Source organism: Microtus ochrogaster, chromosome 5 (assembly GCF_000317375.1).
Source record: "Microtus ochrogaster isolate Prairie Vole_2 chromosome 5, MicOch1.0, whole genome shotgun sequence".
Classification (NCBI taxonomy): Eukaryota; Metazoa; Chordata; class Mammalia; order Rodentia; family Cricetidae; genus Microtus; species Microtus ochrogaster.
The window spans coordinates 16,425,651-16,445,592 of NC_022012.1; the positions used below are offsets into that span (position 1 = coordinate 16,425,651).

Below are 19,942 nucleotides of genomic sequence, written 5' to 3' on the forward strand. Positions count from 1 at the left end.
TAGACCAGGCTGGTCTCGAACTCACAGAGATCCGCCTGCCTCTGCCTCCCGAGTGCTGGGATTAAAGGCGTGCGCCACCATCGCCCGGCTGGTCAATGATTCTTATTGAAGGCTGAGTGATACACTTTTTATGTACAGCCTTCTCTGAGTCCAGTGATGAGCAGATGGGGCAGTATCATACCATGGTTATCATGAGTAACTGCTCAGTAAACATGGGCCTACAGGTTTATCTGCTTTGTCCTTATTTATCTCCATCATGTGTATAGACAGGCAAAGGAAACCTACCACAGAAAGTAGTTTTATATTTCATTTCAAAAAAAAAAAAGAGATAAACTTCCTGAGTGAATGAACAACTGGACATTATTGACTATAGTGTGTATGCTTTTAATTTTTAAAATCATCATTATATGGGGTGAATATAGGCATGTATACACACACATACACACACACATACACAGACACACACACGATTGGAAGTCAGAGGACAATTTTCCAGAGTTCGTTCTCTACCTCGTCGAGCCAGGTTCTCCTTATTTCCCCTGTATTGCAGACCCCAGGCTAGCTGGCCCATGAGCTTCTAGGCAGTTCTGTCATAGGATTTAGACAGGGTCTCACTGAAAGCTGTGGAGGAGGCTAGCCTCAAGCTCAGAGCACTGAGAGGAGAGCTGTATGCTAGTACACCCAGTTTAAATCTTATTTTAACAAGAAGGAAGAAAGAACAAGCACCCTGGTTCATTGCTTATACTAAAGGAAATGCTTTGCTTTGAGCATGAAACTGAGTTTTACCCGTGTGACTTCCAGTTTGTCTGTTTAGTCTGTCCCCACAAGAGTGGGTACTGACATTAACTAACAGAACCTGACACTTTGGGGCACGTCATTTATAAGAACATTGGCTCACAAACGTTCAGGGAATATATATTTATATTTGATATCTCTTCATAATGAATAGTTCATAGTTTCATAATAAACAGACTTCCTTTGGCTTTCCATATGCTTCAACTTTTATAAAACCTAGTTTTGATTTCCCTTGCATTTAGTTTGCTTCAGATATCACTTTCTATCTGTACAGTCTGTGTTTTCATTAGCAAACAAACGCAGGTGTTTCTAAGAATTTAGTTTGCTCGCGTCAGCCCTGATTGGAAGCCTGAGATGACTTGCATTAAGGGCTGCTATTGAAGCACATGTATGAATTTCTCCCCTCATCTTAGAGGCGTTCTGGTTTACAATTTAATATTGAGCACTTTCTTCATGCCGACGTTTATTTATGAGACTTAGTCCTCAGGAGTGGCTTTAGATAAAAGTCAGTGCAAAAGCCGCGGGCCAGAGACTAATAAGTTTCCTTCCATGCTCGCCACGCAGTCACTGACCTGGGAGGCTCCTGTCCGAGGCTTCCGCTGCAGTACATGGCCCAAGTCCTTGCTCCAGCTTGAAGATCAACTCAGGTTTGTTCAGACAGTGCCCTGTAAGTGTGGAGCAATAGACAAATGAAGCCAGAGTGCTGAGACGGGTCTACAAGACAACAGACAGCTCCGATTCACAAATGGTGCTAGGATCGGTGGTTAGAGGCTTGTGGGAGAGATGCTCTCTCTTTCTTTGTGGACTGGAATACTATCTTCAGGCTCACACTGAAGCATGAAATAATGACAAGATGATTTGAAGAGAACGGAAGAACTTATTTAGACATAAGGCCCAAACCGCTGCCGAGAAGGCGCAGAGTGCATAACTACAGTTAGCAAGGCTCCGGTAAGATGCAATGCAGGGTTACTGACCACACAGCACACGGCCTTCCATCAGGCTGTGCTGTGGAACAATCTTTGTACAGAGTAAATATGTATAACTCTTATTGGTTAAAAGAGCTGGCTGACCTATAGCTGGGCAGAAAGTGAGAAGGCAGGAGAGCCAGACGCAGAGGAAGCAGGACGTGTAGAAAGTGAGGTAACAAGCCATCAACCACATGGTAGATCTTAGACAAGAAATAGGAGTTCAGCTGTAAGACCTAGTTGGTAACAAGCCTGAGCCATCAGCCAAGCATTTAGAATTAACATTAAGTCTCTGCGTGGTTATGAATATGCAAATGTTTCAGCTTTCCTAAATGCAAGCACTCTGGCTAGAAGTCACTTTGAATTATTAATAAGCATTTGCGTTTGATTTTATATAACAAGTTTATTAAATATATTTTGTGTGTGTGGGGAGAACTAGTCAAAGCTTTACAGAAGAACTCAATTGATGAACAGGGGTTGGGGAGTAAAATTCCAAGATTCCAGAGTGATTGGGAAGCACATATCTGAGGCTGGGGAGATGACTCAGTGGGTAAAAGGGCTGTGCAGCATGAGGACCTGATTTCAGATACACAGTATAAACACAAAACATAAACACAGAAAAACCAACAACGACCAAAACTGGAGACTTCACACACTCATCGTCCCTGGTGCCCCTGTGGACGACAGGAGATGGAGACGAGAGAATCCCCAGCAAGCTCACGGCCACCTAGATTGACATACGCAGCACAAAACCAACAAGAAACACCATCTCAAAGTGGGACACAAGGACCAAAACCTACGGGTATCCTGTGACCTCCATGTAGATACACAGGGCATGTAATATACCACCTGCTCAACTCCCTCCCACTGATGAAAAGGAAAATAATCCTGATGAGTATTCCAGAGAAGGGAAAAGACATTGTAATATTGATTCAGTGAGAAAGTTTTACATCTTGGGGTAGATTAGCACACTCAGGTCCAGAGAGTTCAAAGGAAGTATAACGGATCCGACCAACAGGACTCCACGTCTGCCACACTACAGTAAAACTCTGAGACAAATACAATCCTAGCTGTTCCAGAGGACAGTGTACGATGCTGCGCACTGAAGACCTCCTGGAGGAATGGCCAAGCTCCTGTTGTGACCACCTGGGCTCTACAATGTTGTCCAAGCTACACAGGAACACAGCAACAAAATTACAGGTGTGTATTCCTAGTGAACACAGGGGCAAAAATTCTCAACAAAACTAGAAAACAAACACATAAAAAGATTATAAATGGCCAAGTGTTGTGGCATGTTCCTTAATCCCAGTGCTTGGGAGGCAGAAGCAGGTGAACCTCTGTGTTTAAGGCCAGCCTGGTCTACAGGGCAAGTTTCAGGCTATCCAGAGCTGTTACACAGAGAAACCCTGTCTCGAAAAACAAAATAAGACAAAACAAAACAAAACAACCCCCCCCCCGAAAGCCACCACCAACAAACAAAAGAAAATAAGAAGCTTATAAAAAGGATCCCATGTGATTGCTCCTAGGGATCCCACTGTAACAGGCCCCAGACCCAGCACAACTGACTCCATAATGGAGACACCCTCAGGTCATAACACACAGCATGTACACACTTCCACTGGCCAAAACCTTGCCTAACCCATCGGAGCCCATAGTTCTGGGACAGTCTCTAAACGCACCAACCTGGCCTTCTGGCTTCTGCAGTCCTGCTTCTGGCTACTGTTCTTGCCAACCCAGATGTAGTCTACGTCGTAAAGCCAACCCAGGATGTAGTCTACGTCGTAAAGCTCCCACTGAGAAAGGCCTGGTGCTTCACTGGGATCCTGAACACCCCGAGTAGTTGCCAGGCCCGGAAAGAAAGACTTTCTATTTATTGGCTTACGCCCATGCCCAAGCTGTCTTCTCTGGTGGCTACCCTACAGTACCAAATGCCCATTCGTTAACTCACAAATTTAAATTGTCACATTTAAACATCGAGCAATAAACCACAGGAATGTCACAATAGATGCAGAAAGGGCAGTTTAAAAAATACGGTGGTGGTGCACACCTTTAATCTCAGCACCCAAGAGGCAGGCAGATCTCTGAGTTTGAGGCCAGCCTGGTCTACAGAGTGAGTTCCAGGATAGCCATGGCTACACAGAGGAATCCTGTCCAAAAAACAAACAAATTAATAATAATACCCTATCTTCACATAATGTTAGGCATGACTGTCTCCACAGAGTAATGATCATATACAACCAATAAATCTGTAGCCCCCAGCGTAAGCAATGGAGAACGCATGAAATATTTTCCTCTAAGGCCCTGAACAGGACAGAGATGTGTTCTTTCAACAATATTTCCCGATACGGAGCTGAGGTCTCTAGACACACATATCTGATAGCACGATGTTCTTCCTCACCAAAGGCCAAGCTCCTCCCCATCTTTCCTTCTGCCTTTTCTTAACACGGAATGCAACCCTGCATTCCTTTCTGAGACATATTTCTGGCCAGATAAGGTAGACTGTCCTCTCTAAAAACTGCATGTAAAAGGGCAGTCAGAAAACTTCAAAAGCATCCACCATGCCGTCAAACCCCTGCCCGGCTGTCCCTGGCTGATCTCTTCCTGACGTTGTGGCCAACAGGAGTCAGAAAGCAGAAATTAGGACAGCTTAGCGATAGCTGCTGTCAGAGCTGTCAAGAGGGCCCAGCTGCCACGAGCCCGCACAAAAGGGCCCAGCTGCCACGAGCCCGCACAAAAGGGCCCAGCTGCCACGAGCCCGCACAAAAGGGTCCAGCTCGCACGAGCCCGCACAAAAGGTCCCAGCTGGCATGAGCCCACACAAGAACAGCGGCCAAGCAAAAGAGTGTGAGCCTGTGCAGATCTTTGCTCCCCTAGTTAGTGGAAAATGCCAAATTTTAGTACAGATTTTTAAATAAAGATGCACTTGGAACTCTAAATCAACTGGAAATGAAACCACAAGCAAAAGCACACTGTGCCTCCTTTTAAAATGCCTGTCTCCGGTTTTTGTTGGTGCAATGGACCACTAACCATCACCGGCTGGTTTCAACAAGTCTAAGATCTCATATTCACAAGGGAAGTTCTCTTGCATCAATTTTGAGCTCAGACAGGGCATCCACAAGCTAAGAAGAGAGAGGTAAAGGATGCTTCATTGTCACCCTAGAAGTCACCTAAAACCGAGTCCAAAGTTAGATATGAGAGTTGAAAGCCATGAAGCCCCTAGAATGTATGGGCAGCATCCGTGTTTTAATACATGTGGAGAACAGAAACATGATCAACACACGGGAGATCATCAATCTCCGAATCATCTACAGAAAAGTAGACAATTATTAGAAGAAATCAACTTACAGAATAAGAAAATACCGCTAGACAACTCATCTAACATGACATTAATTTCCATAACATGTGAGGACATTGAACACCCCACGGTAGGAAGACCTCCATGTGCTTCCCAGAAAAGTCCAAGATATAAGTGAAATGTATAGGCGCACACGCACACACACACCTTTATGCTACCCAAACTCCGAAATAAAGATGACAGCCAAGAAGTAGAGATAAAAACAGTGTTAACTCTTGAGTATGGAAAATGCATGCTGGGGTTGGAAAAGCAGCGAGTGGTTTTTAGTGGGATGTCTGTGGAAATGAGGAGGAACTTATCTTCTACAGAACAGCAAACAAGATCAAAAGCAATTAAATTCTTCAAAACATTTATCAGATAAATTAAAATGTTCACAATAGAAAAAAGGAAAGCTGGGCTGATAAACGTCTCTCTTACATCCATTCGTCTGACCATTACAGATGACCTAAGGTGCTGCAAGCCCCACTGCTCCCAAACACTTGGAAATGTGCACCGGATTAGTGGTAAATTAGCAGTGACTCCTACCTTATCAACTAAAAAAAGAAAGAATTGCTTCTGGAGGTTCTAGAGGAGTCTGACTCACCCAAGGACACCAGGCTGCTGTAGGTCTCCAGCATCACGTCCCTGTAGAGGGTCCTCTGGGCAGCATCCAGGTCCTGCCACTCCTCCCGGGTGAAGTCCATGGCTACGTCCTCAAATGACACCTGCTCCCGCTCCTGTAACGACACAGTTCTCTTCATCCCAAGTCTTTAGCTTTTGGAACACAAAGTGGGGGCTCATTCTATTCTGTGGCGGTCTCATAGCAGGCGACATTTGATCTGTTTCATGGGAGAAAGAAAAACCAATCCACAAATCTGTTAATGTAAGGATTTCAGAAAACATAGAGTTTTCCGAAGGATTACAACACAGACAGCTATACCTGTGATTTCTCAAATGAAGTCTCCAAGTCCTCTGAAACCTCCCCCTTCCTGAAAGAAGTTGGTCCTTGTACGGAGGACCTCAGTTTATTGAATACAGAAAAACCTAAAGTTCTGGAAACAGAGGCATCTGAGCACATGCAAGTCTCTCTGGATCTAAAATCGAATGGCGCTTAACTACTTCCGTGGTAAAGTAGTTAAAAAGGAGAAAAACATAGAACTCCATCCATTCACCGACTTTACGTGAGTGCTCTCTTCCACTGGCTTTTTGTTTTTGTTTTTCGAGGCAGAGTTTCTCTGTAGCTTTGGAGCCTGTCCTGGAACTAGCTCTTGTAGACCAGGCTGGCCTCGAACTCACAGAGATCCATCTGCCCCTAGGTCCCGAGTGCTGCTGGGATTAAAGGCATGTGCTTCCACAGCTGGGCCCAGTGTCTTTTGATGGTTTGAATTCTAACAGACTAGCACCAGATATTGAATGCATCAAGTAGCAGGATGCCTGCACTCTACATATAACTATAAAAACAGTTTTAAAAAGAGATGAATTACAAGTGCTGAGAGGAAACCGGCATGCCAAAGAGGGAATTCCGCACTCTGTTTCTTAAAATAAAAATTAGTAAAGGCATTTTATAAATTGACATTTCAGTTCTTTAAAACCTTAAACAAAAGCTGGGTGGTGGTGCCTTTAATCCCAGCACTGGGGAGGCAGAGGAAGAAGCAAGCAGATTTCTGTGAGTTTGAGGCTAGCCCTCTCTACATGAGTACTAGGCTCACCAGGGCTACACAGACACAACTGCCAAATAAAGGAAAAAGCGTCCCATCCACGTTCACTGTGACACAAGGAAAATGGAAGTCCTAGTCCGGAGGAAGAAGAGACTGACAAAAGCGCCTTTGGTTTAGCGGTCTGCAGGCGCCTGGCGAAACCAACCCCCAGAGGCCTAGCCACTCCATGCTTTTGTGTTATGTGACCGGGATCTGCTCACCAGGTATAACACCAGCGCTCAGCGATGCTCCCCGCGCCCGTCCTGTGGGTTCCAGCACCCGCGGGCACAGGGCCTCTGCTGTCCCCTGCACACCTATCCAGCTGCAGGAACACACAGGAGGGCCCCGGCTCCCATGGCATGCCCAGGCCCAGGCCAGAAGTGCTTTGCCAAACTGAGAGCCAAGAGATGGAGTTCACGACACAAATAGATGGAGTTCCAGGTACCTGGGGGATAAAGTCGAGCTGAGGTCCCGGGGACAGATGGGAGACCATCTAGGCACCAGGCTGAACACCTAAAACCCTGGTGCATTGTTGGGAATCGGAGCGGGAGCCAGGGGACAGAGATGAGAAGCTGAGGGACATAGACAATGAAGAGCCAAGGCGCCCGGTCCAGGCACGGTTATCGCTTCCCTTCCCGTCCGGCACAACACACGCTCCGGGCCAGAGGGGCGGAGAGTCCCCGCGCGGGGACCAGGGAGGCGACAGGATGCGCGGGGAGCCCGGATCCAGCCGGGGGAGTGCGGACTCGGGGCTGGAGACCACCCGCCACAGACTCACCATCTCCAGACTCCGGGGCACCAGGGTCCTCATCGTGGTTCCTCACGCGGCCACGTGCAGAACTTCCCGGGCCGTCTGGGCAGTACGGAATATCTGGACCGGACCCAAGATGGCGAACAGGTGGCGCAGACTTCAGCCCGCCCCTGCTCTCGGTCTGAGTGCTTGATTGGACGATCATCACCGCCGGGCCTCGGAGACGGTTCGTCTCGTCCCACCTTCTCAGACCCTGTGGGACAGTAAAGGACAAGTTCTTGGCTCCAAGTATTTAAGGCAGGGCTTTTTGTGGAGAATCAGCCCCAGCTGTGCATTTACACTGAATCTTCTAACTAAGGTTACATCAGCTAAAATGTATTTATAAATGAAAACAGTATCAGACTTGTTTGTTTTTGTTTTACGAGACAGGGTTGCAGGGTTTCTTTGTAGCTTTGGAGCCTGTCCTGGGACTAGCTCTTATAGACCAGGCTGGCCTCGAACTCACAGAGATTCGCCTGCCCCTGCCTCCCAAGTGCTAGGATTAAAGGCGTGCACCAGCACTGCCCGTCGGATGACTCCTCCCCCCCCCCCCCCCCCCCCGAAATAGAGTCTTTCTATATAGCCCTGGCTGTTCTGGAAACTTACTATGTAGACCAGGCTGGCCATGAACTCACAGAGATCTGCCTGCCTCTGCCTTCCTAGTGCTGGGTTAAAAGGTGCGCAACACTGTTAATCCCACAGATTCGACTACCTTTTGAAACAAAGGCTTGGTTGTGGTTTCCTGGAACAAGCAGTGTAGAGCCATTTGTAGTTAAGGCAGGGCATATATAGCTGAATCTTTGAGAAACAAATTTAATCATAAACAGGAATGAACCTAGTTTGTCTTTAATATAAGATGGCTTCCAAGCCTAAGATGGAGGCAGACTGGTTGAGTATATCTTTATAAAAGTGATTGTTATGATTCATAAAAATAGACGTCCATATAATATGAAATCAGCATAATTTGAGACAAAGTTTAAGCTCATGCAGCTTTGCCCAATGCTATAAACGATCAAGTGATAAGTGTTTTAAGACTTAATAATTCTTAATAGAGAGACTATAAATAAAAATTTTTAACTTTTTCTGACAATAAATTATATGAAATTTCCACTAGTTACACAAACTCCATTATCAAATTACCTAACAGAATGTTTTAAAAACAAAAAAAGCAACAAAACCAAGGAAGAGTATTTGCTCTGCCAGACTGGTAAGTTTCTGCACTTGCTGGTTTAACCCCTCACTCTTGAGGAGGAACATGCCAGTATCTGAAGCAAATATATAAGTAAAAAAATAGAATGTAAGCAGGAAATGAGGCTAGAGCATGTTTATCTACTGCCAGGAGCCATGCATATGAATCATGTTTTATAATCTCCTGGCTTCCGGTTTCCTTTGGAAGGGTGGACATAAGCAACTCCATCTTGCTGATTTGAGAAAAGGTTTTATTATGAAGCCTATGCTGTAACCTCAGAACTATAACCCTTCTGCTTCAGCTGGCAGGTGCAGATTACAATGTGACTTTACCTTGGTTCTGACCAAGCCCCCTTTGTCTCTGAGAAATATTGCTGTGGGCCATCTGGTGGCTTGTTCTCTGTTCCAGGATGCCAGGGTAAGATTCGTCCTGGTTGGGGGAGGGACAGGTGACAGACATGGAGGAATTAGAGCCCTTAAGCCCCTTAGTCCCGCTTTAACCAGATGAGATACAGAAGTGGCTCTTAGGGGTACTGGAGTCCGTTCTGCTTATCCTGCTTGGAAGAAGATTTGGATTTGTTGGAGCAGCATCTCTACAGAATTTAGTAATAAACTTCTATATCACTTTATTTATACCACAATGGACAGAGTTAAACTGTTTTGAAAAGTAAGTGATTGTATGCAGATATATCTTATTCAATACCTATCGATATTTAGAAGGTTTACAGAGTTTATGAGGCTCTTATCCACAGTGCCAGAAACAACTGGCATGACACAGAAGAACTAGGCACAAGCTATTCCCAAAGCAAACTTTAGAAACTTTAGTTTGGTAGAATACATTTATTTACAATTTTAAATCTCTTACAAAGTTGAGAACAATGCTGGTTATTATACACAGATTATATGGCTGGTCGTTGACTCTGGCAGTTCCCATCTGAAGCTGAAGGCCGGGGATCCCTGGAGAGCTTGTGGTCCTCAGCCTACCTTGGATTGCTCAAGACGATGCTGCCACACGGTGGGTGAACTTGCCAGCGAGAGGGGCAAACTGGTGAGAAGCAGCTTCCCTAGTCCATGTCCTTTTATGTGGACTGCCACAAGAAGGTGCTGTCCACACTTAGAGCGGGTTTTTCTGCTTGAAATGACCTAGTCAAGAAAACCCCTCACAGGCATGCCCAGCAGCTGAGTTCCAGATGGAGTCAAGCTGATAAGAAGGTGGAGTCAAGCTGATAAGAAGGTTAGCCATCACACGGACCATGGTGGTACACGCCTGAAAATTTATAACTGGTTAGCAGGAGGACAGGAAGTTAAAGATCATCCCCAGCTATAGGAACTTCAAGGGCAGCCTGGGCTACAAGACACCCTGTCAACCCCAAACCCCATAGGTGAGGAAAGCAGTGGTCCCTGATGATTGCACCTGTGGGAGGAGGTACCAGAAACTCTATCCTAGGATCTAGAAACTGTGAATGGGTGGGAAGCAGGGATGATATACAAAGCACGATACAGGCCCACAGTCACCAATCCCTAGACGGCACCCCAGGGAGCTGGGATCGCATTACAGTCTATAATTCATCTGCTATGGCTGGTGTCATCTGCTTGGAGCTGGACCACCACAGCTAGATGACAAGCCACATCATATGAAGTACCATAGCTGGAAGACCCACAGGACAGGACAGGACAGTCCTCAGAGCCCTGGGACTACAGCTCATGTTAGTAAGGTGAGTTCTCACTGCTGATCAGGGAGACTCGTCCATCAAGGCCTGCCCGGCATTCAAGGCTCTCCACACAGCACGCAGCTGTGAACACTGACAATAAGAAAGGCTCCGGCCTTGGCACATTTGCAGGGAGCACAGGGCCACAGGATGAAGTAGTTAGGACCAGGGAGGTGATGGGGGAGAGTCTTCTGTTTTGTGTTAATTTCATTGGTTAAATAAAGAGACTGCCTTGGCCCTTTAATAGGACATAAAATTAGGTAGGCGGAGTAAACAGAACAGAATGCTGGGAGAAAGAAGCCGAATCAGTGAGTCGCCATGATTCTCCTGCTGGACACAGACGCGGGTTAAGATCCTCCCTGGTAAGCCACCTCATGGGCTACACAGATTATTAGAAATGGGTTAGATCAATACATAAGAGCTAGCCAATAAGAGGCTGGAACTAATGGGCCAGGCAGTGTTTAAAAGAACACAGTTTCAGTGTAATTATTCCGGGTATAAGGTAGCCATGTGGGTGCCCGGGTGCTGGGATGCAGCCCCGCCGCCCCAATTACAACAGGGAGGGTTGGGACTGGTGAGGAGGGCAGTGGTGGCTTGTGGGGTTGGTTGGTGACAACATCAGAGCACTTGCTGGCATGCACAGTTCAGAGAGACTTAAAGACGTGCCTTCCCCACAGGGCATCAGCAGGGCTCCTCACTCTGTGACTCACAGGACAATTAACGGCCGCTTGGTGCCTCTGGCTCCTGCTTGGGCTTCTCTTCTTCTTCCTTCGGTGCTGCCAACCCAGCTGGGACCACTAGTGCTGACCCTGATTCCCGCTTTTGTCTCTGGCCATTGCTGCCTACAGCTTGACTTCTTTAAGGTTTCATTCTCAGGACTTTGATTTCACAGGGTGTAAACTTTATCTGAACTGCCTTCAGCCCTCCACTCAAGGGCATTGGCCCCCCCCTGGGATGGCCGGCTTATTCTGCATTCCAACCTTTGCCCTGACTCCATCTGTGATTGAGCAAAACCCCAGTTCTCTCCCTTAATGCTCAGGCCCTCCTTGTATGGACCAAGCCACCAGTTCAAGCGGCAGTAACTTCTACTATAATTTCTCACTGTTCTATGAAATTCTGTTTTTTTTTAACCAAATATCAATCTCTGGGTAAATGGGTTAAAACTGATATACGTTCCTACTGATGATTCCAAATATGCAGGAATCATGAAATAATAATTTAAAATGTGTTATGTTTGATTATGTTGTGGAACATTGGTTTAATGATGCAAAATGTGTTGCATTCTTTTATGTTGAATTTGTTTAACTCTGTGAAGTGTTGTTCCTTTTCCTGTTTAAAACGCCCGATTGGTATAATAAATAGCGAGGCAGGAACAAGGGTAGGTGGGGCTGTCAGGCAGAGAGTATAAATAGAAGGAGAAAAAGAGAAGGAGTGAGAGGAGAAGAGGGTGCCAGGGGCCAGCAACCCAGCCGGATGTGGAATAAGAAGGAAAGAAAAGATATACAGAAATAGAGAAAGGTAAAGATCCCAGAGGCAAAAGGTAGGCAGCATACTTTAAGAAAAGCTGGCTAGAAATAAGCCAAGCCAAGGCCAGGCATTCATAAGAAAGAATAAGTCTCCATGTGATGATTTGGGAGCTGGGTGGCAAGCCTCCAAAGAATAAAAAGAGAAAAAAAAATGCAAATAAGTAGTGGGGCTTTTATTTGGTAGCATGTGGGATATGGCCCCCTATTACAGGGTAACTGAATTTAAATCATGTGTGGCCATGCACACGCACATTTGTCTGTCTGTGTGCATGTCTGTGTGTATTTTAGGAAGCTTCTACAGTGTGGCTTTTTCAAAAGGTTTTAGTGTTAGCTGTCCCTTCCTGCGTTTCCTACACTGCCTTGGCCTCTTGTCCTCCACCGGCTGTAATCCTCCATGGTCCACTGTTTCCCCACAGTGTTACATTCTAGCTCCCTTTCCCCTCCTCCCCATGACACCCTATATCCGCTTCACTTCTACAGGTATTTCAAATGAAACACACATTTCTTCCTTCTCCTTCTCCTCTTCCTCCTCCTCTTCCTCTTTTTCCTCCTCCTTCTCCTCCTCCTTCTTCTTCTTCTATAAAAGCTAACTTATGATAGAACATGCAGTATCTTCCTCAAGATGATTGTTTCCAGTTCTATCCATATACCTATGGATTTAATAATTAAGTTTTTCTTAACAGCTAAATAATATTCTATTAGTGTACCACATTTTTTGTTATCCATTCATCAGTAGATGGACATCTGGCTATTGTGAACAGAGTAGCAATGGACATGAATGACCTGGTATCTCTATAATGATATATAGAATCCTTCAAATATATGTCTAAGAGTGGTAGCTAGAATGTGTGGTAACTAGCTTCAGTTATTGGGGAATCTTTATGCTGCTTTCCTCCATGGCTGCACTAGTCTCTACTTCAGTCAGCCGTGAGGAAGAAACCTCTTTTCCCCACATACTCCTCAGTTTCTGCTGTCATTTAAATTGTTTTTGGTCGTGGCCATTCTGACCAGGTAAGATGAACTCTTAAAGTTTAAATTTGCATTTTCCTGATGGCTAAGGATAGCGAACATTTTAAAGAATATTTCTCATTCATTTGTGTTTCATATTTTGACACTATTTAGTTCCAGGCCCCATTTTTAAATGTGGTTGCATGATTTCTTGGTGTTTAGTTTTTTGAGCTCTTTGTATATTCTAAATACTAACCTTATGTCAGATGTAGAGCTGGTTAAGATTTTTCCCATTCTGTAGCCAGTGTGTGCACTTGAATGATAGTGTCCTTCTGTACAGAAATCTTTCTGTTTCACGTGGCCCCACTTGGTCTGAATGTCTGTCCTATTGGGGTCCTGTTTAGGAACCACTTTCCTATATTCAAATGTTTTCTCTTCTGAGAATCTGTTAGATTCAGGGTGTCAGGGCTTCTGTTGAGGTTTTGTTCAGTGTGAGACGAGAATCGAGTTTCAGTCCTCTTCATGCAGCTGTCCAGTTCCACCAGTGCTGTTCGTTGAAGATGTGTCTTTTCTCCAGTGTGACATTTTGGCCTCTTTGTCAAATATCAGGTGTCTGTAAGTGTATGCGCACATGTCCGGTCTTCAGTTCTATTCCTTTGATCAATGTATCTGTTTTTGTCCAACAGAATGCCCATTTGACTACAGCTCTATAGTTATACTATAAACTCAGTGCTCTAGTTCATCTCCCCTGCCGTCAAGGCCTGCAATCCTCTCTTCTACTTGACCCAATCTGTTGAAGGCTTTCCTTTGGGAGTTTTGTTTAGCTTTCGGAGATTTTCATTTCTCATTTTAATTGCTTAGTTTTTCTGCAGAGATTCTAATTCTTTGTTAAACTACTTTCACATCCTGACTGGTTTTAATTATTTTGATTGTCTTTTTGCAGTCTTCATTGAATACCCTCCGGGCATATTTATAATTCCCTTTTTGAGTCACTGGTTTATGGTGCAGCAGCTAGGTTGTTTTCTCAGGGAATGTAGCATCAAAGGTGCTAGTTTCTGGAAAAGACATATCGGTCATTTGTGTTGTTTGTGGTTTTGTGATGGGATCTAGCTGCTGGTGGGTCATTAGTGAAATTTATTGGCATGGATATCTGGCCATGCCTCTGTTAGATAATTGTTGTTATTACTAGAACCCCTTTGAGCCACATGAGTGGCCAGGCCCCTCCTCCAGGGACCTCCAACTGCCAGGTTCCACCCACAGAATACTCTAACTGCCCTAACTGCTGGACCCTGACCCCACCCTACAGAGTAAAAAGCCCAATCTTTGGACATGAAATCCCACCAATCTCTATCCTGAAAAGTTCCGCCCCCTTCCTAAGAAACTATATAAGTCCTGTATCCTGCTCAGTTTGCTGCTGTTTCTTGCTCGAGCAGAGGCAGCTACCCTCCTGTTTTCTTTCTCTCCCAATAAATCACTTGTGTGAAGTTTGTTGTGTGGTGTGACTTTGTGGTATCCCTTGGCTTCCAGCTGCCAGGATACCTTTCCATCTGAGCTACAATGGTTACATTTGGTGCCAATGCCCTCATACTCTAAAGCTGCACTAAGACCCCATCCCTCATCTCCAGTCCACCTGTATCAGACTCACCTTCTGGCTCACTGATCACTCAGAACCCTATTCACCAGCAGCAATTAGGTAAGTTTCCCCTTTGGTTGTGTAAATGTTTCCCTGAGTCTGAGGAAGTGACTGTTTGTTAAGTGTCCGGCACCCCTCTGGTACTCTTGGAGGCAGAGGCAACCCCAGCCCAGTCTTTAAGGCTGTGGCTGGCCCTCTTCACCTAACCCCATCCCCCACCCCTGGAGCTGCAATCCTGCAGTTTCTTTAGGCCAAACCAGGTGCCCCCTCCTGTTCTCTTTCTCCACATTGCCCCTGGAGCTGACTATTATCCCAAAGCTACTTTAGGACCTCATGGATTTTGTGACCCAATTCCCAGTCTCTTTCCTGTGAATAAAAGTCTCCCCCTAGAACTCAAATTTTTCTCACTGTCTTGCATCTATGGAAGCCCTGGTACCAGGCACTAAGTCTGTCCCCTGGCTTAGCCAGGCTAAGCCCCTGATCCCTGTTGAGTATGGTGATGACCCACTGAATAGCTTGGTTCTCATTTGGTCCTTTGAGTCTTGGGGATGCCCACAGCTACAGGCTGCAGTGATGATTTCCTCTTCTCTCATCCATGGGAATGTGTCTTCCATACTTGCTCATTCCCCCTTGGGACACCTCTTAGAAAACTTCCAGCCTCTCTGAAGGGATCTAAATTTATTCACTTTTGCAATAAAATTTGGCTTCAGTACCCCTTAGACAATCAACCCAAAGTGCCAGTTAATGGCAGCTCAGATCCTAATACCCCTCTGAACCTTTACAAATATTGTGAGTGATGGGGAAACAGAAAGGGATTCCCCATTCCCCATTTCTCTGCTCCAAGCCCTATTTGTCTTTGTCTAGTCTCCCCCCAACACCCCAACACACACTATGTAAATGTCCAGTCTTTTAAGTTACCATAGATGGGTCAGTAAGTTTGTCGCAAAGTAGGAGCTAGGAGTGAGACCTAGCAAGATGGGGAGAAAGCAGAGGAGTAGAAGGGGTAGGCCAGCTCCCACTGGGAGCAGACATCACAGTATCAGGGCGATCTGTCTCCCTCCTTCTGGACAGTCGGACTACCTATTTTAGTCCTGACAGATTTACAGACCTACATCTTCTTGCTCCCCTATTGTCAGGGTTGGGGGAGAGCTTTACCATCAAACCCCACCAAATATATCACCCAGGCTCAATACCCACACTCTCTCCTTAGCCTCAGCAGACATAAGCCTCTTATCTCTGACCTTTTAAGAATCTTGTATGCTTTTTGGGCTGCCCACCACAGGGGCATACCCCCTGCAGCACCCTTCAGGGCCCCACCATGTGTTGTCAGGGTTTCTGTCCTGCCCAGTTCCTGCAGTCATTAAGTCCCAAAGAAATCGCAGAGGTCTACATTAATCAAACCGATTGGCCAATTAGCTCAGGCTTCTTATTAACTCTTATAACTTATATTAACCCATTATTCTTATCTATGTTAACCACATGGCTACCTTTTTCAGTGGGGCAGGTCACATTTTCCTTCTGTGTCTGGGCAGGACTGCAGAGGAATGGGCTTTCCTCTTCCCAGAATTCTCCTGTTCTCATTGACTCGCCTCTTCATCCTGTCTGATTGTCCCACCTATACTTCCTGCCTGGCTACTGGCCAATCAGCATTTACTTAAAACATAATTGACAGAATACAGAATTGTCCCACACCAACCACATATGCAGTTCTACTCACTAAGACGCTCGTACCTCTGTTCTACTTTGTCTCTCCCTTCCTACGGGGTAAATGTCACTATGGAGCCCCCTGCTTTGTTGACTTTTATTACAAAAGTCATGTAGGTGTGCCAGGATAGATTCTCCCGCAAGCTGTAGGTGTAGCCTGGCTTCTGGTGGCCAGGACACATTCCCTGCAGAGCTATAACATCTACAGGTGTAGGCTGGCTTCCAACATGTAAAATGGGATGCTACCCTTCTTGACCCCCTTTCCCTGCTTTTCTTAGTCCTACTGGTTGCTCCCTGCCTTATAAACTTCTTGTCTAGATTTCTTCAACAACAGATCCAAGAGATTTCTAGCCAGCCTTTTAACCAGTTACCATTACAGAATTACTAACTCCTAGCTACAGAGCCAGAGACCTGCACCCCTGGTTCCATCCTGATGATGGAGATCAAGACGGCCCCAAAGAACCTTAATGTCCTGATTCAACAGCAAGTGGTCTAATGATATCATCAACCTCTTCCCCATGGCCTGGTTGTTTATCAATAATAAACATAAAAGGGGGGAACGTAAGCCCCTTGGGCCACATGAAAGGCCAGGCCCCTCCCCCGAGAACCCCTAACTGCCCAGTTCCACCCTACAGAGTAAAAAGCCCAATCTCTGGACACAAAATCCCACCAGTCTCCATCCTGAAAAGCTCCACCCTGAATAGTTCTGCCCCTTTACTAAAAGCTCTATGAAAGCTCTCTGTCCTGTTCAGTTTGCTGGTGTTTCTTGCTCAAGGAGGGGTAGCCACCCTCCTGATTTCTTTCCTCCCGATAAATCTCATGTGAGGTTTGCTGTGCTATATGATGTAGTGGTATTCCTTGGCTTCCAGGTGCCATGATACCTTTCCATTTGAGCAGCAATGTTTACAATCACCCCTGCATGGCTGTCTGTGGACCCAAATGGAGAATGTTTAATTATCAGTCTAGGATCCACTCTGTGGTTCCAGGACAGGCTTCATGTGGTTTTGGAGCCCAGGGGTGCGTGGGGTGGTTAATAGACAGGTGGGTTCTGTAGGTTCCTACCAAGAGCTCTGGTTGAGACTCTGGCTAGGATTCCATGAGGTCTTAGGTCAACAAAGGGGGTGTGTGTTTCCAGAATTTGGTTTTATTAGTAGCTCCTTGTATTTCCAGATTTTTTTAAAGATTTATTTTTATTTTGTATGTACTAGTGCTTTGCCAGTGTGTATGTGTTTGGATACTACCATATGCATGCTTGATACCCACGAAGGCCAGAAGAGGGTGCTGGATCCCTTGGCTCTGGAGTTGTTGCCAACATATGGGTGCTGGGAACCTAACCAGGTCCTCTGAAGAGGAATGAGTGCTCTTCACCCCTGAGCCACGTTCCAGTCCTCTTGGTTGTTTTTAAAGCTGCAGTTTCTTCAAGCATCTTTCCAAATGTCACACTGCATTACGAACGTTGGTACTTCACCAGTCTGGCAGTTCCACATTCACACCAACAGAAGAAGCTTATGAGAGATAACAAAATACAGCAGCAATAAAACACGAGGGCACCACTCTTGCTGCTCAGTTTGAACCTAACTTTACTCCCATTTAGAAAACCGTCTGTCATTTCGTCTGACCTACAAACGCCCATCTCGTTTCACCCATTTCTTACACTTCTCATCACATGACCCACACCTTTACCTGATAGAATCACAACTTTGCTGGAGCCAGGGCACAGGATTCTCTGTGTGCTATACCCTTGGCTACCACAATACTGCGTGGGTGTCTGTGCTTTTATTGTACTCCAAATAATGATACGTGATCCTGAACACTGCAGGCAACGATGAGCTGGAGATCCCTTCATAAGGGTTTCATCACTTCCCTGAAAATTTCTCAAAAAAAGAAAATAAATACGCTTTTTACCCATTCCATTGGACGGTCACATTACATCACTAAGTCAAGCCAGACTTTTTACTTCAGTCTAAACCAGTGGTTCTCAACCTGGGGGTTGTGACCCCTTTGGTGTCGCATATCGTACATCCTGCAATCTGATATTATAGTCTCAGAAGTAAATGTGTTCATTCCACTCCCTAACTTTTCTCCAAAAAGCACTAAGAACTTCGGAAGTTTATTTTTCGTAAAATATGAGCAGACTTTACAAATGAATTGTATATTTCATTGACACTGATTTTCAATATCAACTTTATTTAGCAAGAATCATTTTCAGGCACACCCAGTGTTTGCCTGCTGCCCATTCTGCCTCAATGATGCATTTCCAGGTGCAATTGCCAAGCTGTTTGAAGAGCTGCTCACAATAGAACTGCGACTGTCCTCTGGTAACAGGTACGTGACCTCTGCGTTATTCCGACCACTTATTTCCTAAGCCTTTCATAGTCCTGGGGAATCTCTACATTTATCACTATAAAAGCATCCTTGGCTGGGCGTTGGTGGCGCACGCCTTTAATCCCAGCACTCGGGAGGCAGAGGCAGGCGGATCTCTGTGAGTTCGAGACCAGCCTGGTCTACAGAGCTAGTTCCAGGACAGGCTCCAAAGCCGCAGAGAAACCCTGTCTCGAAAAACCAAAAAAAAAAAAAAAAAAGAACAAAAACAAAAACAAACAAAAAAAACATCCTTGGAGCATTTTTGGTTAATTCTTTTGTACATATTATAATATCCACTACCTCAAACATTTATTACTTATTGTGTCGGGAAATTCAAAGTGGTCACAGTGGACTGGTGTGAAATGCACGATTATAGTTGTCTGTACTATGGATCATGCGGCATTCTTCTTCCTGTCCATCTTTCTCCCTTCTCTTCATACCATCCCAGGATCTTTCCCAGCACCTGCTTGGGTCAGTATTTGACGTTCTCTGTGTGTCTTCCCTTGCTCCTTTTATTGTTGGTGGCTTTTTTTTTCAGGGTCCTATTATATTCTTCTGTTTTCAAGATCCTAACTTAGTTGCCTTGGCTTTATTAGTGCCCGGATTACAGGTGTATACCCACGCCTGGCTACAACCTTCTGCCTCGCCCAAGGTGATTCTGTAGCCATTTGTAACTTCAATCCACATTCATATTTTTAATTCCTACTCTCTATACCTCATCCTCCTTCCAAAGCCAATAGACAGAACAGAGCATTTACAACAGATACTGTGTGTGGCGTTCCATTACAGGTTTTTTTCCTATTTATAGGCGAATACAGGTGTATCTTCACTGAGTTGTGAACAGAATTATATCACCCATAGCAGTTTAATATTGTCCTTATACATTATACTTTGAATAAATATTTTTGCTCTATAATTAACTTCGAATCGAGCATGATGAACTCTTCTGTGTTCACTGTTTTTCAGTAAAATAGCTGGTTCTTCTGTATCATGCATTTCTCCACATCTTTGCATTGAGATTTATGTGCAATTAATTAACAGCATTTGGCAGGTGCTTTATAGCAGCAATATAGCAGTCCCCAGAGTCATGGAGCCATCTGGAGTGGGGACAAGAGTTTCAGGACTGTCTCCCAGAGCATCAGTGTTACTGGACAGTAACAGAATGTTGTCTGGAGCTGGTGTAATGGCATTCCTTCCTACAATTAGACAGCCAATGTACTTCCCATTGTCCCCAAGCGGTGAAGCTTATGCAATAGAGGTGTGCTGGTTTGTCCCCAGCGGTGAAGCTC

General features: G+C 45.3%; 2 protein-coding genes across 2 annotated transcripts in view; both read right to left on the reverse strand.

Annotated features, from left to right (window-relative positions):
• The window catches only part of LOC113456073 (zinc finger protein 809-like), a 10,134-nt gene extending 2,475 nt beyond the window's left edge, over window positions 1–7,659 (reverse strand). The window contains exons 1-3 of the mRNA XM_026779125.1: window positions 7,570–7,659; window positions 5,699–5,831; window positions 1,368–1,460 (exon numbers count right to left, since the gene is read on the reverse strand). Coding sequence (XP_026634926.1) covers window positions 1,368–1,460; window positions 5,699–5,831; window positions 7,570–7,602 — 259 coding nt within the window. The 5' untranslated portion in view covers window positions 7,603–7,659. The remainder of the gene's footprint in view (window positions 1–1,367; window positions 1,461–5,698; window positions 5,832–7,569) is intronic.
• Window positions 1–19,942, reverse strand: part of LOC101986249 (zinc finger protein 420-like) — a 74,469-nt gene that overhangs the window by 4,818 nt on the left and 49,709 nt on the right. The window lies entirely within an intron of this gene.